The 23,607-nt window shown below is 55.1% G+C and overlaps 2 protein-coding genes and 1 non-coding gene across 4 annotated transcripts; all 3 read left to right on the top strand.

Moving 5' to 3' along the window:
- Window positions 1-304: 304 nt before the first annotated feature.
- On the top strand, window positions 305-7,785 carry LOC129082816 (kallikrein-6-like). Of its 2 annotated transcripts, none has more exons than XM_054588552.1 (6): window positions 305-403; window positions 1,658-1,705; window positions 2,029-2,185; window positions 4,969-5,216; window positions 6,372-6,508; window positions 7,380-7,785. In XM_054588552.1, exons 2-6 carry the CDS (start codon window positions 1,666-1,668, stop codon window positions 7,530-7,532), a joined length of 735 nt encoding a protein of 244 aa, XP_054444527.1. In that variant the 5' UTR covers window positions 305-403; window positions 1,658-1,665; the 3' UTR covers window positions 7,533-7,785. The 2 variants fall into 2 exon arrangements, with proteins under 2 accessions (XP_054444527.1, XP_054444528.1); XM_054588553.1 differs by lacking the exon at window positions 305-403 and adding an exon at window positions 1,169-1,213.
- A 3,098-nt stretch (window positions 7,786-10,883) lies between these two features.
- Window positions 10,884-10,985, top strand: LOC129082979 (U6 spliceosomal RNA). The gene has a single exon (XR_008530444.1). It is a non-coding gene; the product is annotated as a U6 spliceosomal RNA (small nuclear RNA).
- A 4,021-nt stretch (window positions 10,986-15,006) lies between these two features.
- On the top strand, window positions 15,007-22,819 carry LOC129082815 (kallikrein-5-like). Its single transcript, XM_054588551.1, has 6 exons — window positions 15,007-15,065; window positions 15,533-15,616; window positions 17,607-17,967; window positions 18,673-18,929; window positions 19,039-19,172; window positions 22,587-22,819. The coding sequence occupies exons 2-6, from the start codon at window positions 15,544-15,546 to the stop codon at window positions 22,740-22,742; spliced, it is 981 nt and encodes a 326-aa protein (XP_054444526.1). The 5' UTR covers window positions 15,007-15,065; window positions 15,533-15,543; the 3' UTR covers window positions 22,743-22,819.
- The last annotated feature ends 788 nt before the right edge of the window (window positions 22,820-23,607 follow it).

Raw genomic sequence — 23,607 nt, 5'->3', positions numbered from 1 at the left:
CGGACAGAGACCGCCAAGGTGGACCGGCTTGGAGGAGGGCGGCCGCGAGGGCCCGGAGTCCCAATGTCTGGGCAGAAGTGGGTGGACAATCAAAGAAGTGGGTGGACAGAGCCAGAGGACTGTCAGGCAGGGACAAAGAGGAACTACTGACGCAGCCGCCTGGCACCCGCCTTTCTGGAAGGGAGGTTGGGAAACGGAGCTGCCAGGAGCGTGGCACTGGGCGCTGCGGGCGGACAAAGCCTGATTGTTCCAAGCGCCTGACTGTCCCTGCAGTGCCTGGGCCTGCGCCCCAGCCCGGGGCAGGGTCGAGTGCCAGCTTGGTGACACATGCTTTCTCACTAGCTGGCTCACTCTCTCGTGGGGACAAGGAGGTCGTCAGCACCCACGGAGGGACTTGAGGCAGGTGCGTGGGTCACCCTAACCCGGCTAACCCCTGGGCCTGGTTCCCGGGGCCCGAGCAGCGACAGACAGAGGTGGTGGGGTCCCTCGAGGCCAGGGCTACTGCCGCTCTCCCAGGAGGCCCACGTTTGGTCCTCAGACGCTTTCTTGCTCAAGGACCTAGAAGTCCAGGGACTGAAGAGGGCGAGCCGCCATCTTTCCCTCTCCCAGCGCCAGGAGTCAGCACCCAGCCCCTCCCCCCTCAGACCCAGGAGCCCCCAGGCCGCCAGCCTCTCCCCGCTCAGACCCAGGAGCCCCCGGGCCCCCAGCCCCTGCCCCCTCAGACCCAGGAGTTTGGCTTGGGGCACTTAGGGACCAGTGCTCCCTTTCCTGGAAGCTGGGGTCAGGGGTCATCAGGAGCAGAGCTGCTGGAGCAGGAGGAATGTGTGTGGGAGGCCTGGTGAGGAGGAAAAGGGTGGGGCAGTTTCCGCAGGACCTGGGGAGACAGGGGTTAAAAGGAAGAAGCAGGAGTCTCTGGGGACAAGACCGGCCTATCCTAGCGAGGCTGAGCCCTGGGGGATCTGCCAGGCAGTCTTTGGTGCCCTGGGCCCCGAAGCCCCTGCATCTGCTCTGTCTCTCTGTCCTTCTCTTCCTGTCTGTCTCCCTCCCTCCTTCCTAGGAGTCCTCACAACTTTGCCAGTCTCTTCTCTCCCCTCAGCTTCCCGCGTCTCTGACTCTGTCTCCCTGTTCATCTGCCTGTGCCACGTGCTGTCCCCGCCCCCAACCCGAGACCCCCCTCCCCGCCCCCGGGCCCGTAGGCAGTGGCCCCCAGCAGGTAAGACCACACGGCACTGCACCGCAGAACCTACGAGCAGGGAGCGGGGAGCAGCGGGTGAGCCCAGAGCCAAGGTGCAGAGAGAGGAAAATGCACGGAAAGACAGGCCTCGAATGGCCTCGAAGGGCCTCCCGGGCCAGCCCCGCCTGAACCAGGCAGGCGAACCAGAGCTGAGAGGAGTAGAAAGGCTTCCTGAGCCTCGCACAGGGAGCGGCTCCTGGGCCTGGCGCAAGCCGTGCCGGGTTCTCGCCGGCACCTGCCTTCACGGGACGCTCAGGTGGAAGATGGGGGGCTAGGAGACAAGGGATCAACCTGGAGGCCGGATGAAGATCAGAAGTCCAGGGCTGGGAAAGCAAGGCAGGCCAGGAAGGGGGAGGGTGAAGGGGGAGGGGCGCGGGTGAGGTCTGAGACAGGACTGATGGAACACTTGGCTTCCCCACCCAGGACCGGCCATGCAGACGCTGATTGCAGCACTGGTTCTGATTGCGGCAGGTGGGAAGGAAGGGAAGGGGGTGGGGAGGCTTGGGGACAGACGGGGTGGGCGTTGCCCATGGCGCAGACACTGGACAGGGCTCTGGGAGCCGCAGGTGTGGAGGTGGGGCGGGTTGGAGGATGGGTGGGGAATGGGGGATGCAGACCCGGAAGGGGTGGGAGGTGAGAGTGAAGACGGGGAAGAGACAGGGGGCTGGGGTCGGCTCCGGAAGGTGCTGGAAAGCTTTGGGTGCGGGGATGGAGACGACCTTGCCGATTAAGACGAGATTGAGGCCGCCCTGGAGTTGACCCCTCCTCTCTGACCCAGACCCTCCCTCCCTCAGCCCAGGCCGAGCTGAAGGACAAGGTGCAGCATGGCGGACCCTGCGACCAGATGTCTCACCCCTACCAAGCTGCTCTCTACAGCTCAGGCCACCTGCTCTGCGGCGGCGTCCTCATTCACCCGCTGTGGGTCCTCACCGCTGCCCACTGCAGAAAGCCGTGAGTTTCCACGCTGGGGACAGGGAGCAGCCGCGATTCGATCGCGCCAGCATCTTGCAAACTTCAGGCGGGAGATGACACACACATCCCCTGTCCCAGGCTGAGGCCATCTGATAAGCAGCCTCATTTGGCCAGCCTTTACCTGAGCATTACATCTGTGCCAGGCACTGTTTGGGGTGCCCGGGGGGTCCAGCAGGGAGATAGAACAAGCAGAACCGCCGCTTCCGTGAGCCGACCACCTTCTCGCTGGGGCCTTGGAGAGAGAGATGCACTGAGTTGGAAGTGCAGTGGGAAGCCACTGAAGGGCTTTCATCTGGGAAGCAGCCAGGCCTGATTTCAGTGTTAAAAGTGCCCTGGCTGCCTTGGGGGAAGGGGACCGGGCCAGAGGAGAGGAAGGGCTACCACCATGGAGGCTGCCACCATGGCCCGGAGCCGTACAGGGGTGGCTGGGGACAGGGCGCTAACGGTGGGCATGGGCGAGAGTTGGGAACCTTGGGAGTTATTTTGAGACTGAGCCGGCAGGACTTGGTGATGCGGGATGGGAGGGAAAGAGAGCCAGCCGGACTGGCCTCCCAGTGTTTGAACCGGGTGACGGGGTGTTTGGCTGTGTCTTTTGCTGAGTCGTGGGAGAGGGAAAGAGAAACTGCTTGGCTCTAGGCGGGGGAGCATCAGACACTTTGCTTTCACCAAGATGAGTTTGAGAGACCTGGGAAATGTCCAAGAAGGATGCTGGGCTGGCTGCTGATGCCCCGGGCAGGGCTCAGAAACGGAGGCAAACATTACGGTGTCGTCTGCAAAGCAGGGCGCGGTTAAAGCCATGGGATGGGTAAGATCAGCCAGAAAGTGGGCACAGACAGAGGAGCATAGAAGGCCTGGGACAAATCCTCAGGGGACTAATAACCACATGTTAGATTGACAACAGCTGCTCAATACTTAATAGGGGCCCGGCGCCCAGTGAGGCAATGAAATTCCTGGGAAGAATTCCACACTAAGGGTCTGCTGGCCCCGTTTTGCCGGTGAGGAAACGGAGGCTCAGAGAAATGACAAGGGACAGCTCACGTGTGGGGAAAGCAACAGGTGCCTCACCTCCCTGTTGGGAGGGGGGTCTTGTCAGGCACGGTCATGGGCTCAGGGACCGCCAGGGTGGTCTCCCCCACGCTTAGGGAGACCTGGCACGACTCCCGCCGTCCTCATGGGTTCATTCGGAGCCCGTGGACGGAGTGCCCACGCAGGGCCGGGTTAGAGTTTGGCAGTGGGGACATAAGGGCAGAAAGACACTTCCTTAACAAACAAACAAAAAACAAAAAAAAAAGCCCTCAGAAAAATTGTACAATTCCAAATCACCCTAAATCCAGGGAAGGGGGAGAACAGGGATGGCTCCCCGAGAGAAAAGAGCAGAGGTACCTCCTGCAGATGGATGAGATGAAATTCAAGCGGGCACGGAAAATAGGAAAGAGTTGCCGAGGGGAAGTTGGGGGAAGAGCATTCGGAGCAGAGGAAACCCGAGGACGAAGGCCATGAAGTAAGAACAATCTGGAGTGTTGCAGTTCACGGGGTGGCGGGGGAGCAGAGAATGGCGGGATGAGATGCTCGGGCTTTACTCTGAGGCAGCGGGGTGCTCTGGGAGGCTTGCAAGCAAGGGAGTGGCTCTGTGATCCATTTCACAATGTGTATTGAATATCCATCATGTTCCAAATACTGGTCTAGACACTGAGGATGCTGTATATGAACAAAACAAAAGCCCCATCTTGATATTCTAGTGCTGCGCCATCAGCCACATAGGGCTAATTAAACTTACAGTAACAAAAATGAAATGAAATCTCAAATCCACATTTCAAGGGCTCGGTAACCACCTGTCAGTATCAATCACTGTATCAAACTGCACAGAGAAATTTTCATCATTGCACACAGCTTTGTTGGACACTGATCTCTGGTAGGAGAAGAGACAATAAAACAAGTAAATAGTCAACACATACACGCAAAATAATAATGATAGGGTTTCTGGTGGAAAGAAAAACAGGAGAGGGAGATAGGAAATGCCTGTTGGGGTGGATATTTACATCTTAATTGGGTTACCAGGGAAGGCCTCACTAAGGAGCTGACTTTTGAAGGAGGCGAGGGAGTGAGCCATGCAGATATCTGGGGGGAAAGTTGCTGGCAGAGGAGACAGCTAGAGCAAAGGCCCTGGGGTGGAAGGATGTGACTGTTGTGTTCAAGGAAAGGCAGGGAAACCAGCGTGGCCGGGGCAGAAGGAGAGAGGGGAGAGGGGAGGAGATACCTGCGAGGCGATGGGCAGCCCTGTGTGAGCCATGGTGAATAGCTTGGTCTTTACTCTGAGTAAGGTGGGGGTCATGGGCACATCATGAGGAGACGAAGAACAGGGCTGACTTACGTTCTTAAAATATCTCTGTGGAAGATAGGCTACGGAGGGCCCGTGGCAGAAGCAAGGACTCCATGAGGTAGCTACTGCTATAGTCCAAGTAAGCAACGACGTTGGCTCAGACCAAGATGGTAGCAGTGCAGGAAGTGAGAAGTGGTCAAATTCTGGATATACCCTGGAGAGACGAAAGGAATTCCAGACAGCGTAGAGGTAAGGCATGGAATAGTCACCCAGGTGACTCTAGACAGACAGAATTGTCATTTACTGAGCTAGGAAGGCTAAGGGAACCAGGCCAGGTAGTCCACGGTGTACCAGGCCACCCCCCGCTCCCACTGCTGCCCCGTCTGGAGTCCCGGCTGCAGCCCGAGAGCTAAAGGTGAGACCCAGCCCCCCTCTTTCCCAGGAATCTTCAGGTCTACCTGGGGAAGCACAACATTTATGAAACAGAGAATTTCCAGGAGCAGAGCCCTGTCGTCCGGACTGTGGTCCACCCCGGCTACAACGCTGGCACTCACGACCAGGACATCATGCTGTTACGCCTGAAGCGCCCAGCCAATCTCTCTGAACGCATCCAGCCCCTGGCCCTGGAGGGGGACTGCTCCGCCAGCCGCACCAGATGCCACATCCTAGGCTGGGGCAAGACAGCAAACGGTCAGTAGGGCAAGGGCGATGGGAGAGAAGGCCAATGGGTGACGGGTCATAGAGAAGGTGGACCGGAGGGTCAAAGATGAAGGTGGCCCAATGATGAGAACCAACGGGGCCCTGTATCACTGGGTGAAAGGTCAACGGGGAGGGACGGCAAATATGGGAGCTGGGCCGATGAGTAAATAGCCAATGGGGAAAGCAGACCAACGGATGAATGGTGTGGGCGGATGGGCCATAAGATGAAGGGTCAATGAGGAGGGAGGGCCAATGGGCAGATACCAGTGAGGAAGAAGGCCAGTTGTCAAGAGGGGACCAGTCAGGATGAACGGATGATCAAGAAGGGATAAGCAAAGGAGGGCCTAATGAAAGAAGAGAGATTAATGAAGCAGGAGAACCAGTTGAAGAATGTGAATTGAGAGAGTGAAGGGATAGAGAGAGTTAATGGGGGAGGGACCACTGGCGAAGAGTGAATAGTCAAGAGTCACGATAGGAAAGACAGGAGGAGGAAACAGGTCCAATAAATCAGCAGGAACCACTGAAGGTGGGCCCATAGGTGAAGGGCCAAAAAAGAAGATGGACTATTGGATGAAGGGCCAATGGAAGGACGGAGCCAATGGGAGAGGGCAGACATTTAGAAAAGGACCAATGAGGGAGGTAGACCATTGATGAGGGGCCAACAGGAGGGGAGAGCCAGTGGGAAAAGGGGACCAGCAAGGAAAGGACTAACGGTCAAGTGGTGACCAATCAGGATGAACCAATGGGAAGACTGGTCCAGTGAAGGACAAAGGGGTACAGTAGAGGGGGTCACCACTCCAGGAAGAGAGTGCAGAGGTCAACGAGAACTACTGGAGAAGGTGGGATCAGTGGACGAGAGAAGTGGAGGCAGGACCTAGGAAAAAGGAAAAACCAACAGGAAATGACTCATGGAGAAGAGGTGACCAATGAGAAAGGCAAGTCAATGGGAGAGAAGAATGACCCCGAGAGGGACCTGTCAGGAGTCACGGCCAATAGGAAATGGGTTTTAAGAATGAAAGACAAGTGGGGAGAAGGGAATCCATGGGGAATGGGGACGAAGAGGGGAGGGAGGAAGTGTAGGGGCTGGAGCGCGGCTGCAGAAGACGCAGAGAGGGTGGGCTGTGAATGGAGCCTGTCTCTTGCCAGGTATTTTTCCTAACACCATCCAGTGTGCATACATCCACCTGGTACCTCGTGAGGAGTGTGAGCGCGCCTACCCCGGCCAGATCACCCAGAACATGGTGTGCGCAGGGGATGAGAAGTACGGGAAGGACTCCTGCCAGGTGAGTACGGGGCCTGCCGGTTACATAGCAAAGGACAGACACGAAAACACAGACCGAGACAGGAAGAGAGAGGCGCGCACAGACCCTAACAGAGCTTTACAGAGATAAGCCGGGAGAGGCTTTGAGGCATGAAGAGGGTGAGAGACTCCATCTGACACCCAGAGACACAGTCAGGAACAGGCAGAGAGACGAGGCCGGCCAGCAGAGACGGGAAACGCAGGCAGGTGTGGAGATGGAGAGATGGAGAACCCGAGAGACACAGTGAGGAGGCAGATGCATAAGGCGACTGTCCTTCTTCAGACAGAGACCCCGCAAGTCCTGCTCAGACATGGCCACGCTGTGGAGGAGGGGGCCCTCGCTAGGGAGAGAAGGGGCTCCACCCCCCAACTCCCAATCACCGTCAACTTGGGTTTCCTCCATTGTTGTCCATTGGGTCTCTCCGCCTTATGCCAAAACTTAACTTTGAAGGCTCTGGGCCAGCCAAGGAGGAGAGGGAGACCAAGATAAAGTGAGACACAGTGGTCCAGATGAAAAGACAGGACATGCCCATCCCTCTCTCTTTTTCCCTCCCCCTCTCCCCACGCCCCGCCTCCTGTCACTCTGTTCTGTTCCTACCCTTTATTCTTTTTCCTTTCCCTGTTCCTCTCTGTGCCCCTCTGGATATCCGTGTTCTCTCTGCTGCCCCTTGCTTCGAGTCTCCCTTGGTCTCTCTACTTCCTTGTCTGTGACTGTGTGTCTGTCTACCCATCTGTCTGTCCCTGAGTATTCCTCTCTCTCTCTCTGAGTCTCTCTTCCTTCTCTCTCTGTCTCTGTGTCTCCTGTCTCTGTCTTTCTCTCCCTGCATTCCTGACTCCCTCCCTCTCTCCCACAGGGTGATTCCGGGGGACCACTGGTGTGTGGAGACCGCCTCCGAGGCCTTGTATCATGGGGTAACGTTCCCTGCGGATCCAAGGAGAAGCCAGGGGTCTACACCGATGTCTGCAGATATGGCCCATGGATCCGAAAAATCATTCAGGCCAACTAGCTCTGACATGTGACACCCAGCTCTTGACTTTGGTCCCCACTTGCTGGCTCTAAAATATCTCTGACCAAGACCTTGCCTTCCCCCGCACCCTCCCAGGTCTGACTGTTCACGCTTAATGCTGCCTGATTTTACTCCAGCCCCAACCTTGCATCCCTGGGGGTGAATGGGGACACAGGCTGAAGTTTTGCCCCCACCACTAAGAGAACACAGGAAAATCCTTCCCAAGCAGCCACCCAACCTTGCCTGATAGCCCATGGACTTGGTCACAAGACATGGACATGGCTACAGAGGAGCGGTCACAAGTCTGGAAAAACCTGGGTCACACTCCCCTCACGCTGCCCCTCGCTCCCCCTCGCTACGCATGCACCCTTAGGAAGTGCCTTCCTTCCCCTGCACGATGGGGATAATAACAGTAAATTCCTCATAACTCAGGGCTGCTGTTGGGAGGATTCAAGGTCTCTAACGCGAGAAATGTGAGAAATGTGCGCATGGGCGTCTGGCACGCCCACCTGCTCAATAAAGAGGGAGCTTCATTGTTGGCGATGCTTTTTGCTTTTCTCCCCCTTCTGCTGCTCTGAAAGCCAGATATTAGTTATTTTAACTGCCTGATTTGACGTATTTTCTGCTCCAGCGAGATGTCCTGGGCCCTTTCACCTTGGGCTAAGCCTCAGGGGTGGCCCTTTCCCCTAACCCCGCTCTGTAGCTGTAAAAGCAGGAAGGTGAAAGGGTTGGGAACCACTGTGTGCAGGTAAAAGGGATGGAAGGGAAGAGCGGGGACCAGGTCAACCTCAGACCCGAGGCTGAGAGCAAGGCGGAGTCATGGAGCTGGGCAGGACGCAGCAGGTAGGGGGGGGCTGGAGGTCGGCCGGAGGTCGAGGGGATGGTGCGCGGAGAGGAGACGAGGGCTGAGCTGGGGCTGGCGCTGGGGAGGCTGAACGTGAATTCCCTGCAGGAGAAGTTTGGGTGGGTGGCTTTCTCACAGAGGGCACAGCCTGTGGAAAAGCTCGGGGGCGTGCCCCGGGGTTGGCACATCGCTCAGGACAGTGGAGGCTGGGGCTTGAGACAGGAGAAGCGGGGACGTGACTGGAAATGTAGGTCAATGGGAGCCGGCGCTGGGCCTCGAATGCCAGACAGGAGAACCTGGCCTTGATCGGGAGGGCCTTGAAGAAAGGAAGGAGGGGGTCAGGGCTGGGGGCTGGGGAGGTCTCCCTGGGGTCCCTTTGAGGGGGGAGGCGTGGCCGGAGGCCCCCAAAGACATGAGGGAGGCGGGCGGGCAGGGCCGGGTGAGGACCCCAGCTTCTGCTGCTCTCGGGGGCCACCAACGTGCAGCACACGTGACCCAAACCGATTGTTCATCCCTCGGCCCCCGAACCCCAGGCCTGCACCTGTCCCCAGAGGGACATTCTTCTCTTACAACCCCCCACGGCACCATCGCTGAGGAAGACGAAATAGCACTTAAGTCACATGTCCCCCCAGAAGGGTGAGCGGGACAGGCAGTGACGCCTCAGAGAGAGGGGATAAAGGGCCCTGTGTGGGGCTGGGGTGAGGACATATTTGGGAACAGAGGGAGGGTCAGAAAAGATAATCCATTTGTTTCACAAATATTTAAGGCAGCCTTATTTGGCCCAGGACAGGGTAGAATGAAATTGGCAGTCTTGGGTCAACCCTGTGTCATTTTTGAGGGAAGGGCGATGTGGTCCCTGAGACAGAGACCCTCGGTTCCAAAGATCTTTGGAGTTGGAGAAAAAGCACTTCCACGTCTTAAGAACCAAGGAAATGCGAAACGGTACCAAGGGGATGGGATAGGAGGCAGCAGGTGCCTTTTACGAGCACATGGAAATGTTGAGTCTCAGGAAGGAACTGGGCCCGGGGTGACCACACCCTTCTACAAGTTACACATGGAAACCAGGGCCATGAAATGCCCCCGGAGCACCAAGAGGAACCCGATCCACCAACGTCCCGACCAGAATCAACTTCAGTTCTTCTTCTCCCTTAATGGATAATAATAATAATAATTAACACTCAGCACGTGCCAGGCACTGTTCTAAGGACTATATGTATATTAACTCATTTAGTCCTCACAGCAAGCCTGTGAGTTAGGAACCCTTATGTTCCCTAGTGACAGGTAGGGAAACTGAGGCTCAGAGCGGCTCCATGGTTGGCCCCAAGCCTCACAGGTCCTAGTGGCCAAGTCGGGGATTGACTGGCAGGAGGCAGCGTTCTTCACTGCGCTGCTACGTGAAAAGCCTTCTTTCAATTCCGATAAGTTTTCAAATGGAGCAGAGCAATTTTGAAAGGTCCAATCTTTAACATGACTGTTTTCTGAAGCAGAATCTTTGCACATTTGGTTCTGAAGGTGCGTGTATGTTTTAAGAGAATTTTTCTTCTTACAGGGACAGCCTTGTGACTTCAGCTTGCAATGTGTCATTGATCTGTGAATTTTAAGTTGGAGTCATACCAGCTTTATATCCAGTGTTGGGAAACTTGAAAAAATGCAACCTTGGTCATATTTATAAATGTAACATAGGGAGGGGTGTACGTGTATTTTAATGCTGGGAGGTTTGTCTGACAGTTGAAAGACTTCCGGGAGAGATTGGATGTGTTCGTTTTAGAAACGTGGTTTAAGATGTTTGAAGATACTGTACCTAGCTTCTAAATTAGACCGAGCATCATTATAAAGAACCCCTAAAAGTGTGTTAAGAAATATCTAAAATGAAAAGGTTTGTAAGCTAAACTTAAAAGACGAAGAAAGCACTAGATTGCTAGATTTGTCTCTTTAACGTGAGAAATGTTATTATGCTAGTCCAAATAAACCTCAGAATTTCATTTTTACTTCTTTATCCTCACTCAAGACCATTTTTTCATTTCTTTTAGAGAGAGTGGAAGGGCGGGGGGGAGAGAGAGGGAGACATTGATGGGTTCCTTCTCGTACACTCTGCGACTGGCTTTCAAATGCACATCCTGGGCACGTGCCCTGACCGGGAATCAAACCGCGACCTTTCGGTCCACAGGACAATGGTCCAGCCAATTAAGCCGCACTGGCCAGGGCTCAGAGTTGTATTTTTTAAGTTTTTCCCCACCCTGTGCCCTAAACCAGCCTCAGGGGCTCTGAAGTCCCATCCACAGGTGCTGGGTGACAGACATGAGCAAGGAGCTCAGGGTTTTCCTTCAAGGAATGTGACTTCTACAAGAGCAACACCTCCAGGGGTCTTTGTCCATTTTGTTCGTGGAGAGACCTGAGCCTGGCACACAGTAGGTGCTCAGCACATACACATTCAGTGGGTGTTTGACCCTTGCCTAGGATGTAAGGGGGGACAGAAACTTGGGGTCACAGTCAGGAATGGATGCAGAGTGCTCAGTTGGGCAGCCCAGGCACTAAAATGAACACAGAGAAGATTAGCAAGGCCCCTGTGCAAAGATGACACGCAAATTTATGAAGCGTATTATTCCGTGTTTTCCTGTAATAGCCTACACAATTAAACATTAAAAGGAAAAAAGAAGAAGAAGGAGAGAAATGGATGCAGAGAGTTGTGGGCACACAGAAAGAGATGGGCTGGGGAAGAGGTCAGGAGAAGCCACCCCAGGCAGCCCGGGACCGGCGAGGGAGAAGCCACCTTTTGGGTTCCCCACCCAGTGCCCCATTTCTCAAAGGGCCAGGAGCCACCCGCCCCGCTTCCTGGCCTCTTGGCCTGTTTCCTCAGCGATGGGTGGCCCTGCCCAGCACTCTCACCCACGCCTGTGTGCAGCTAGGCCACCGCACAGACTGGGTCCCTGCCCTTTTCTGCTCCGTAGTCCCAGCTCCAGGGTGAAGTGCAGAAGAGGTCGAGGGGGTCCCTGGGCAAACGGGCCTGAGTCTTCTGGGCCCAAGATGCAGGGTGGGGGAGACAGAGGGACAGAAAGACACAGAGATACAGGTCCTTAGAGCCAGCAACAGAAAGAGAGAGAGAGGAGAGATTGCAAAGGACAGAACCACAGAGAAGAGATGCAGGAGGAAAGATACAGAGACCCAGAGGTGTAGAGAGATTAACCAAGAATCACAGAAACGCGCCCTGGCTGGCGTGGCTCAGTAGATTGAGTGCTGGCCTGTGAATCCAAGGGTCCCAGTTTGATTCCCAGTCAGGGCACATGCCTGGGTTGCAGGCCAGGTCCCCAGTTGGGGGCACACAACCACACATCGATGTTTCTCTCTCTTTCTCCCTCACCTCTCCTCTCTCTAAAAATAAATTAATGAAATCTTCTTTAAAAAAAGAATTACAGAGACACAAAATAGAGGCGTAGACAGACATGGCTCGCCTCTTTGCACAACCACAGCAAAATTACAACTTAAATGTAGAACAACCGTCACTCAGAACTGTCACAAATTGAGTTGAATGGAAATGTGACAACTATGGCATTAAAGAAGCCACATCCATCCAGACTAACAGGAGGGGCACAGATACAGAATGGGCTGGTCCCACACCCATGTGTGGTGGATAAAAATTCAGGAGCAATACCTTGGGAACAAGGAGTCCCAGTCGCACACCAGGCCCCCCAGCCCAGGGTACCAGTGCAGGGTCCCCACAACTTCTGGCTGCAAAAGCCAGCGGGGATTGAGTTGGTGGAAGAAATTCCGGAGCCTCAAGCAGTTCCTCTTAAAGAACCCACACACCAACTCACCTACTCAGACTCACTCCCTCTGGGCTCCAGCACCAGGATAGCAGCTTTAGGGCACCAGTGGCATTAAGAGAGGATCTGAGGTGTCTGGCATCAAGGCGAGCAGAGGCCATTGTCCCTTTTCTAAACCCTCCCTCCACAGAGCTGGCAAGCTGGTGCCATATCTGAGACTCCCTCAACCTGGCCAACACTGTGTGACCCATCTTGGAGATCCCCAGAGACTCCACCCAGCCTAACTTACAGGCCCACCCAAGCTGTTTTTCCATATGAATGGCTGGTCTTGGCTGGTGCTTCACAACTTCCTAAATCCTCTCAAACCAGCCACAGCCGGCCTCAGTGAGCCCCGGGCCTGGCACCAGCAGCAACCAGCCTAGATTCACAGCTTGGCTTCGTCTGGGAATCTCCAAGCCCAACACAAGTAGCAGCCATCTCAGATTGCTTTATAGTTCAGGCAGGGCGGCCACAGAGAGAACACAGGTGGGGGTTGACCTTGGATTGCATCACCCGGGATACCCCAGGGCCAGAGCACCCAGTGGACAGCTCCAGACCATGTTGGAGCACCACCGCCCTGCCCCTGCAGAGCGGACCCTCCATGGAAGGCAGAGGTTGGTGGTCAGTGGTCACAGCCAATCCTTGCAGCTGGGTAAATCCCTCCCATTGATCTGCCAACAGCAACCAAGGCCCAACTACAAGAGGAGGGTGTACTCAGCCCACACAATGGGTGCACCTCGAGTACCTCGCTTGGGTGATAGGGGAGGCTGTGCCACTGGACCCTATATGACAGCTACTACTACATAAGCCACACCACCAAGACACGAAGTCAAAGCAGCTCTACCTAGTACATAGAAACAAACACAGGGAGGCTGCCAAAATGTGGAGACAAAGAAACATGGCCCAAATGAAAGAACAAAGCAAAAGAGGTGCTTTGAGAAAAGAACCTAGGAAAAGAACTAAACGAAATGGAGATCAGCAATCTATCAGATGCAGAGTTCAAAACACTGGTTATAGGGATGTTCAAGGGACTTAGTGAGGACCTCAGCGGCATAAAAAAGACCCAGTCAGAAATGAAGTATACACTAATTGAAATAAAGGACAATTTACAGGGAAACAACAGCAGAATGGATGAAGACAATAATCAAATAAATGATTTGGAACATAAGGAAGCAAAAAACGATCAATCAGAACTACAAGAGGGAAAAACAATCCATGCCCTGGCTGGTGTGGCTCAGTGGATTGAGCACTGGCCTGCGAACCAAAAGGTTGTCAGTTCAATTCCCAGTCAGGCCACATGCCTGGATTGCAGGTCAGGTCCCCAGTGGGGGACACGCAAATGGCAACCACACATTGATGTTTCTCTCCCTCTCTTTCTCCCTCCCTTTCCCTCTGTCTAAGAAGGAAGGAAAGAAGGAAAGAAGGAAAGAAAGGAAGGAAGGAAGGAAGGAAGGAAGGAAGGAAGGAAGGAAGGAAGGAAAGAAAAAGAATTTTAAAAAATGAGGATAGTGTAAGCAGCCTCTGGGACAACTTGAAGCAATACAACATTTGCATCATAAGGATTCCGGAAGGAGAAGAGAAAGAGCAATAAATTGGAAATCTATTTGAAAAAAATACTGAAAGAAGAGTTTCCTAACTTGGTGAAGGAAATAGACATACAAGTCCAGGAAGCACAGAGAGTCTCTAACAAGATGGATGCAAAGAGGCCCATGTCAAGACACATCATAATTAAAATGCCAAAGGTTAAAGATAAAGAGAGAATCTTAAAAGCAGCAAGAGAAAGGGAATTAGTTACCTGCAGGGGAGTTCCCATAAGCCTATCTGTTGATTCTTCAAAAGAAGCTTTGCAGGATAGAAGAAACTATCAAGAAATATTCAGTCAGGAAAAGCAGGGACCTATATATAGCCAAGACTGTTCTACCCAGCAAAGCTATCATTTAAAATTGAAGGGCGGATAAAGAGCTTCCCAGACAAGAAAAAACTAAAGGACTTCATCATCACCAAACCATTATTATATGAAATGTTAAAGGGACTTAAGAAAAATAAGATCAAATCTATGAACAATGAAAGGGCAAAAGTACATATCTATCAACAATTAAATCTAAAAAATAAACTAAACAAACAAGAAGAACAGAGGCAGAATCATGGATACAGAGAGGGTTTTAAGGGTTGCCAGGTCGGGTAGGGGGGATGGGTGAAGAGGTGGGGGGCGGTGGTTAAGAAGTACAAATAGGTACTTACAGAATAGCCATGCGGCTGTAAAGCACAGTATAGGAAATGGAGTGGCCAAAGAATTTATACACACGACCCATGGACATGAGCAATGGTGGGGGGACGGCCTGAGGCAGTGGGGGGCGCTGGGCGGAAGGGGGCAAAGGGGGAAAAAAATCAGGACAACTGTAATAGCGTAATCAGTAAAATATAATTAAAAATAAAAAATCACTTATAATTAAAAAGAAAAAAAAAGCACACTTGAGAATTCCAAGGTATATCTGACCTACTACGTATTCAGAACCATTAAAAGGAGAGAGGATCGTGGAGACCCAGGTAAGAGCAGCGCGTAGAGACACAGGAGGACAGAGGTTGGACAGAGAAAGAGGCACGTTGAGGCACAGACGGGATCCTTGCACGGGGGTGGGGCTGGGGAAGTTGAGAGAGAGAGACTCAGAAAGTGATACTCCGCGGGCGCCCTAAACTGAAAGAGACCCGGAAAGATTCGGAGGGAAGCAGAAAGAGAAGGAGGAAGGGGTGGAAGAGTTTGAAAACACGGAGACAGAGGTTGGAAAGGTGATACGGAGGGCGAGCGGAGGCGCGGGGAAGGAAGAAGTACCCTCGCGCCCAGAAACGCGCCCCAGAGCGGAGACCCGTCCCCATCCCCGGGCCAGGGAGGTAGGGAGTGACTTTCGGGACTGGGTGGGGGGTGCTCTGGGGGTGGAGGTGGGGGGAGGCAGGAGGAGTGATTGCTAAGGCCCGGCAGGGCGCCTCACTACCCGGGAATGCGCCCCAGGCGGCAGTGGGAGGTTATAACCCGGGCCCTGTGCCGGAGCCGACGTGGAGGCGGCGGCAGGACGGCGCAGGCCCGAGCAGTCCGCGGCCGAGCTGGGAGCAGGCTCCCCACCCCCTACCTGGGGGACGCGCGCAGGTGAGGCCCGGGGAGGGGGGCCGCGAGGGACCGGCGTCTCCGCGTCTGGCTCTTGTCTTGGCTGCAGCTCTCTCTCCATCTGTCATCCCTCCTCGCCCCGACTGGAGGCTGCTGAACATCTGGATGCCCTGGGAAATGGGGTAGGGGAGGAAGAGGGGGGAAGCGTTCCCATCCTCACCTGGACCTGCCCTCCCTCTCCCACCTCCCCTGCCAGGTGCAGCGACCATGGCTACAACGGGACCCCCCTGGATGTGGATGGCCTGTGCCCTGATCACAGCTCTGACTCTAAGGGTGACAGGTAACCAGCACCCCGCGTGTGCAGGATGGAGTTGGGAACGCTGCGTGGCCCTGGAGCGCCTGTCCCCAGGGGGCCCGCGTGTGACTGGCTCCAGGACTGGGTGAACGGGAGCCCATGTCCATATTCGGGACTTGTGGGACCGTATCTGGGGGCAGGCTTTCCTGTGGCCCCGCTTAGGGCCGTCGGGCTGCCCGAGGTCTGAGGTCTGGGGCCGGGCAGTCGCACGTGCCTGCGTGTCCCTCCGGGGCTGCAGGTGTGGTGGGGCGGCTGTGCGTGGAGCTGCGTCCCTGCCTCCGGGGGATGAGCGTGCAGACGTGGCTGTCCGTCCGAGACAGTGGCTGTGTGGTGCCAGGTGCACAGTGCTGGGTCCACGGAGGGTAATCTTGTAGCGGTGCCAACGCGCCTGTGCGCAGGAGTTCTAGGGCGCAGACTGCACGTGTGTGCATAGGAGGCGTACAGACAGGCCGCTGAGACGCGGCGTGGGTGTGAGATCCGGCGAGGCCTCCCCCGAGTGTGTGTCCCTATGAAGTGTGCCTGCCACGAGACAGAGCTGTGTGCGTGGCTGTCTCTGGGGCGCCGGTGCATGTCTCCGTGCCGCTGCGTGCGTTCTTGTCTGTGAGAGATGTGGTGTGCGTGTGCGTAACGCTGCTCTGGGCCGGCAGCAAGAGTATAAAGAAGTGAACAAAAGGGGGGAGGGGCTGGGAAGGGAGTGGGGTGAACAAAATGGGGGGGCTGGGGAGGGAGTGGGGTATCCGTGTCTGTAGACTCCTGTATGGGAGGAGCACTCAGGAGGCGCGCGTGGGAGAACAACGCAGAAAACCAGCCCTGCTCTCCCCTGCTCGCAGCCCCCGAGCTGAGCTCGCCTCCCGGGCCTGCCCACTGCCCTGTGCACCCTGACTCTGACCCTCTTCCTCCACTGCACCAGTCAGGGGCCCTTGGGTTCTGCCTACCCCCACCCCCCAGCCCCCCAGCCCCGCCAGGCCCCGCCAGGCCCCGCCCCTCCGACCCTCTCAGCCAGACCCCGCCTCCTGTCTTCAAGTCCTAGGGCCCAGTTCCCCATCTTCTCCCAAATTCAAGGCTCCTTTTGGGAGGACTCCCCCATGTGACCCTGGTCTTGGCCCTACCCAATTTGGCTCCAAGCCCCTCCCACATCCGGTCATGACCCCGCCCACTGAGGCCTGACCACCTTTTTTCTTTTTATTAGAGGGGTAGGGAAGGAGGGAAGGAAAGAGAGGGAGAGGAACATCAATGTGTGGTTTGCGTTTCACGCGCTCCCCACTGGGGACCTGGCCCGCAACCCAGGCATGTGCCTGACGGGGAATCGAACCGGGGACCCTTTGGTTCTCAGGCAAGCACTCACTCCACTGAGCCACACCAGTCAGGGCCATTTTATTTTATTTTATTAATCTATTTTTTTATTGTTCAAGTACAATGGTTCTCTCCATTTTCCTCCCACCCTCAATGACAGCGTTTCCTGAATCAGGTCCTACCCCTAAAGCCCTATTCTCTGGCTTATCCCCAGGCCTCACCCCTTGAACAATCCAAGCTCCACCCCCTGGCCCTTGGCTCCGCCCCTGAGGTCCAATTTTTTTTTTTTTTTTTTTTTTTTTTTTTTTTTTTACCATCCCCTGCCCCCACCCACTAAGCTCGAACTACTCCTAGGAACCTCGCGGTCCGGTCAGAGTCCGGTCTCACCGCCTGAGCCAGGACACTGCCCTTGAGTTCTAAGCTTCGCCCCCTCTCGGTAGTTCCACACCTATTCTCCAAGCTCTGCCTCTGGAGCCCTGGTCCCGCCCCTCAACCCCTGGGCCAGATTTCTCAAGGAAAGCGCCCTTCAGAAATGAGACATCCCAAAAAAGGAAGGAAGACGGGAGGGAGGGAGGGAGGGAATGAGGGCAGGAGGGCGAGGGAAGGCCCTGACCTTCTAAGACCCACCCTCTGAGTTCAAGCTCCACTCCCAAGCCCCTTCTCGCCCATTTTCTGCCCCCAGAGCCTGTCCTTGCAAATGAGTTTGTTTCCTGCAACAACCCCCCTACCAAGGGGGCCTCTGGGAGCACCCAGGACTTTGGGGCTGAGGCCAGAGGGGACACGCAGATGGACAACGGCAGCAGCAGCAGCAGCAGCAGCAGCAGCAGCAGCAGCAGCAGCAGCGGCAGCAGCAGCAGCAGCAGCAGCAGCGGCAGCAGCAGCGGCAGCAACAGCAGCGGCAACCGCATCGTCAACGGGACCGACTGCGAGCCGCACGCGCAGCCCTGGCAGGCTTCTCTGCTGCTGAAGCCCGACCAGCTGTACTGCGGGGCCGTGCTGGTGCACCCGCAGTGGCTGCTCACCGCCGCCCACTGCTGGAAGAAGTGAGTGGGGCTCCGGGGGCGCGGCTGGCCGGGGCTGGGGGAGGGGGGGGGGGGGGAGGCGGCGAGGCCGGTCGGCGGAGACGGGGCGGGCACCGAGGAGCGAGAGGAGGAAGGGGTGGGGCTGGGAGCCCGGACGGAGGTGGGAGAAGGAGCCGGGTGGGGGTGGGGTTAAGTCGGGGAGAGGGTCGTGGGGCGCGGGAGGGAGGGAGGGGTTGGATTTGGGGTCAGGAATGCCTAGGTTGATGTCTTGGGGGCGGGTAAGGGATTAGGGATGGGTTTAGAGTTGGGCTTGAGGGTGGGAATGGGGGTGGGCGTGCGCGCACCGGTCAGGGGTCTGGGAGGGAGGGGGAGTTAGGCTCGGCTCTAGAGTTGGAAGCAGGTGGAGATGGGGGGCACCGGGGCCGTGGACACTGGGCACAGCCCTGAGGTTAAGGATGGCGTCGCGGTTGGAGCGGCATGGGTTGGGGATGGTTGGGTTTGAGGTGACGCGTATGTTGGTGGCTTCGGGGTGGGTTGGGGGTGGTGGCCATGAGCTGGAGACGGGGTTAGGGTGGGGACAGCGCTGGGGCTGGAGATGTAGATGGTCGGGGGGCCGCGGTGGAGGCCGGGGCGGACCCGGGGCTGGGCCTGGTTTTGTGGCTGCGGTCGGTATTGGATACGGGGATAGAATTCAGGGCGGGCGGTGACCCGTGTCATCCTCCTCAGGGTTGTCAAAATCCGCCTCGGCCACCATTCCCTGTCACCCATGTATGAACATGGGCAGCAGATGTTTCGAGGGGTCAAAACCATCCCCCACCCTGGCTACTCCCACCCTGCCCACTCCAATGACCTCATGCTCATCAAGCTGAACCGAAGGGTCCAGGAGACTCTGGCCGTCAAGCCGATCAACATCTCCTCCTGCTGTCCCACTGCCGGGACCAGCTGCATGGTGTCTGGCTGGGGAACAACCAGCAGTCCCCAGGGTGAGTGTCCAAGCGGCTCCTGCGGCTCACCCACGGCGGCCTTCCCCCGGCCTCCCCGACTTCCTCCGCCGCTCACTGTGGCCCTCCTCTCTGTGTCTCCATTTGACAGTTAACTTCCCCAAGGTCCTGCAGTGCTTGAACATCACTGTGCTAAGTCGCGAAAAGTGCAAGGAGTCCTACCCGGGACAGATAGATGACACCATGTTCTGCGCTGGCGATGAAGTAGGCAGAGACTCCTGCCAGGTGAGAGCCGAGACGTCCCTGTTCGGTCATCAGACACACACGATGTGCCAGCTCGAAACCGGGAGCCCGGCTCAGCGCTGAGAATCCGGCAATGACCAGATGCGTTAGGACCCCTGTTCCCATGGAGCTCGTAGTGTGGAACAGCGCAGCCCAAAAGCAATACAACATGAGGCATACGTGCAATTTTAAATTGTTCAGTAGCAACACTTTTTCACTTCTCACTCAAGGTACATTCACTGATCTCAGAGAAAGAGAAAGAAAAAGAAAGAGAAACATCGATGTGAGAAACGTCCATCGGTTGCCTCTTCTTGTACACGCCCTGACTAGGATAGGCATGTGCCCTGACCGGGGATTGAACCTGCACCCTTTTGCTGTATGAGATGATGCTCCAACCAACTGAGCCACCCGGCCAGGGCACAGTAGCAGCATTTTTTTTTTAAAGAAACAGGTGAAATTAACAATATTCATAGTATATTTACCCCCATGTATCTCCAGTACCATCATTTCAAAATGTAATTAATAGAAAATAATTAGGAAGGAGACATTGTACATTCTTTTTTTTTTTTCCCAATAGTCGGCCTTTGAAAGCCAGTGTGATTTTTATCTCGATGTGGGCCAGCCGCTCTCACGAGCTCCCCGGCGCCTCGCGGCTGGCGGCTACTGCACAGGCAGCCCAGATGGAGAGAGCGCGCTACGGCTGCTTTGTGCGGTTGGGCAGGCTGGGCACTGCGCAAAGAGATCAAATCCAAAGGGGCCCCCTTCACCTAATGGACATCGCAGTTTGGCCTGTTTATTTTGGCAAATTTCAAGCAGATGGCAGTTATATGTCTTGCAGCATGAAAGTTCGGCAGATGCTAATAAGGTGTCTTGAGGGGTGAAAACAGAAACCCCTGCTAGGTACTTTTTAAAAACAGAGAGACAACTGTTAATATAGAATATCGGTAACAAAGTTGGTGAAGAAACATGGACAAGAAACTGCCTAAACAGAGTAATTTCAGAGAGTGGTAAGGGCTGTGCAGAAAAGAAACACATCGTTTTCGGATAGCGAGTGATAAGGGCGTGTTCAGAATGGAGGTTAGGAAGGCCTCCTGGAGAGGGGGCTTTTAAACAGGGACTGAGAGAAGCACAGCAGCCTGCCTCCCAAAGGTTAAAGGGCATGTAAAGTACGAGCAAAGGCCCTGAGGCAGGGAGAACTTGGGCTGATCAAAGAACAGGTGGAAGCCACTGTGTCTGGGGCCAGTGTTAGCGGACTGATGGGGCCAGGAGGGGTTGGGGCTGGAGAGGTGGGTGGGGGCCACTGTTCAGCAGTCCTTCCTGACCCCCGACACAGGGCCTCCCTGGGTTCTCATGGAAGTCATTTCCATCGAGGATGGTGGACAGCAAGACAGCGATCAGGAACCTTCGCTTGTATTCCAGCCCGCGAGGGGTCTAGTGGGATAAAAATTATCAAGCTCTTCACCACCACCACCCCCCGCCGCCAATTTTATAAATGTGACCATTTCAACAGCTTCCCAGTCTCCCAATTTCAATTCCATGGCAGGGGGCGAGGGGTGCTTATCAGAAGAAAGCAGGTCTGATTTGAATGGCAGCGTTTTAAGCCATTCAGCCTTTCTCTCGGCAAGCTGAGTGCCTGTGTTTTTGTTGTTTTGGGTTTTGGATTTCGTTTTGTTTTGTGTGTATATTACAGGTTGCTTTTTCATGCCAGCGTGTGGTCTGGGCTAGGCCACGAACAGCAAGAAAGAACAACAACAATTTTAACATATGCAGTCTAATGACAGCAGCTAATGGCTGGACTCGGTTTTAGGTAGCTCACATCCACCGACTGATGAAGTCCTTTATGCGTTGTTATTATTAGCTCTGTTTTACAGACAAGGAGCCAAGGCTCAATGCACTTAACTGACTGCATCTCCAAAGTAACTCTGCAGGGATATGAAACAAAAAATCATGAGAAAAATTAAGCCACAGGAAAGTTGAAATGGAGGGTTCTGGGGAGCCAAACGTTTCCGCCTGGAAACAGTATCCGCTAGTGGGGAAAGAAACCAGGTCTTAGTCTTCCTTATTGATACCAGGCTCTGTGAAGTCATTCGTATTTTGTATGAACAAATAAGAAATGACAGTAAAGAGTGGCGAGTATTATTATAGGAGAATAATTACTGGCTAGAGAAGTAAGGATCAGCAACCCAAATTAGTCCAAGGGGGCAGTTCCAGCTACAAAAGAAGTTCCAAGCCTCAAGTAAAGTTTGAAGAGTTTATTGGAGCCAGACCCAGAAGCAAAGTTTCAAAGGATTGAGAAAAACGCTCCAGGGAATAGCAGTCTTGTAGTTTCTTTCATCCTTAGAATCAGTGGAGAAGATGTAAGGAAGGTCACATGATGTTCATTGGTGGTAGATTAAGGAGGCGGCAGAAATCGGAGGCCGGGGGGATCAGAGGGGAGGGATACAAAGTAACATGGGGAGATACATGTTTCTTTTATGGCAGATGCAGGATAGTTCCTATCGCATATATGTAGTAGTCGCTCGGGGTAAAAGAAAACAATGAGGAACATCCGGGTCCTCTCATCATGGTATCAGGGTATTTAATCTTCACAGGCTGGAGAGGAGATCCTTCAGGCATATTCTGTTTTTAGTCCAGGTGCACAGAACCAACGGACAGGCCTTGCTCAAGGTGATGGTTAACCTGTCATACAGGACACGCCTTCTGGCAATAACCCACTCAATGAGGACTTTTCTTTTTTTAAGGATCAGAACATCCCGTGGGGTTACTTTCCGTTACCAATTTTTCACACTTGCCCGGTAGCTTCCTTTTCACTCACGGGTTTTAACTGGGGGTGACTCTGCACCCCCAGGGGACATGTGACGATGCTGGGAGCTATTTTGGGTTGTCACAGCGGTGCAGGGGGTGGGGGAGGGGAGAGAAAGGAGGGCAGTTGCTGATGGCCAGTCGGCAGAGGCCAAGGATGCTGCTGCTATGACAACACAGAACAGCCTCCCACAGCAAAGCTTTCCGTGGCCCCAGCGTGAGAGGGGCCCGGCGTGAGACGCACTCTTCCAGGAGCCGAGAACTGCATCTCGGAAAAAGCAGGTCTCACTAAGGTCTAACCACGAGAAGTACTGGTGTCAGGGATGGGCAGAGAGTGAGGGGTGCAGTGGGAGGAAGGCGGCACCGCGAGCCTGGAGGAGAGAAGAGAAATAGGTGCAATGAGGGGTCAGGCCCGGTTGCGTAGGTAGCGACGGTCCTACTCAGATGCCGGCTGCAATGCTAATACGCTCTCTCTACCTGTGTCTCTTCATCTACCTACCTTTCCATCTCTGTCTCTGTCTCTTGCTGCCTGGCCCTTCTTCATCTGTGCGGGGGGGCCCCCTCTCTCCCCCTCCCCCCACCTCTCCTCCTTCTGCCTCCCTTTCTCCCCTACAGGGCGATTCCGGGGGGCCCGTGGTCTGCAACAACACCCTACAGGGCATCGTGTCCTGGGGAGACTTCCCCTGCGGTAAGCCCAACAAACCCGGGGTCTACACCAACCTCTGCAAGTTCACCAAGTGGATCCAGGACACCATCAAAGCCAACCCCTGAGCCGCCCCAGCACCCCCGGCATTCTGGGCCCCCAGCCCCTGCAAGTCCCCGCCGCTGCAAGGACCTGGCGCTCCTTCCAGAACCCCCTTTTTTTCCCCTGGATGTTGGAGATGTTACGCTCCAGCCCCCCGCCGAGTTTCCAGGTCCCCCCTGCCTGGCAGTGGACTGCGCCCATCTCTCCCGGTGGGTCCTGGGGACCCTTCCCAGAATGGCCGGAAATAAAGCGTCCAAGGAGAAGTGGCCTGTGTGTGTGGTCTCCTCCCTGCTGCGCGCCCTGGAGGGGCGGGCAGCCAGGAGCAAGTCCCTTCACCGCGCCCCCCCAATTCCTGTGCTTGCTCTGGAAGTTTCTTTCGGTGGCAAAAAACGGGTCCACTCCAGCCGCTTTTCACTTTCTTCACAAATATTGACCGAGCGTCTGGCTGTTGTGTGCCAGACACATTTCAGAGGCTGGGAGCCTTCAACAGGCCGAAGAGAAAAAAATCCCTGCCTCTTGGAGCTCCCTTTTCAGGGAGAGGAGACAGGCAAATCCATTAGGTGCGATGGTAAATATACGAATGACAGAAATAACATGAGGATGAGGCACAAGGAAAGAGAAGAAATGTTGAGGGAGGGGCCCGCTTACCCTGGGCGGTCACACAGGGGGCGGACGGCCGTGTGACACCCGCCCCCAAAGGGGTCCCCATCCTACACGCACAAACCGGGACCGTACGCGGCCGAGGGGCTTTGCAGAGGTGACTAAATGAAGGATCTTGAGATGGAAGGATTATCCAGGTGGGGCCAGTATAATCCCAAGGTGGGGTCAGAATGAGAGATGAGATGATGCTCAACTGCCGGTTTTGATGACGCTGGAAGCGGCGTGAGCCCG

This window comes from Pteronotus mesoamericanus, unplaced genomic scaffold (assembly GCF_021234165.1).
Source record: "Pteronotus mesoamericanus isolate MK-2021 breed Mesoamerican mustached bat unplaced genomic scaffold, CSHL_Meso_final scaffold_137, whole genome shotgun sequence".
Lineage (NCBI taxonomy): Eukaryota > Metazoa > Chordata > Mammalia > Chiroptera > Mormoopidae > Pteronotus > Pteronotus mesoamericanus.
The sequence above is the reverse complement of the archived record's forward strand: the minus strand, read 5'-3'. Positions and strand labels throughout refer to the sequence as shown.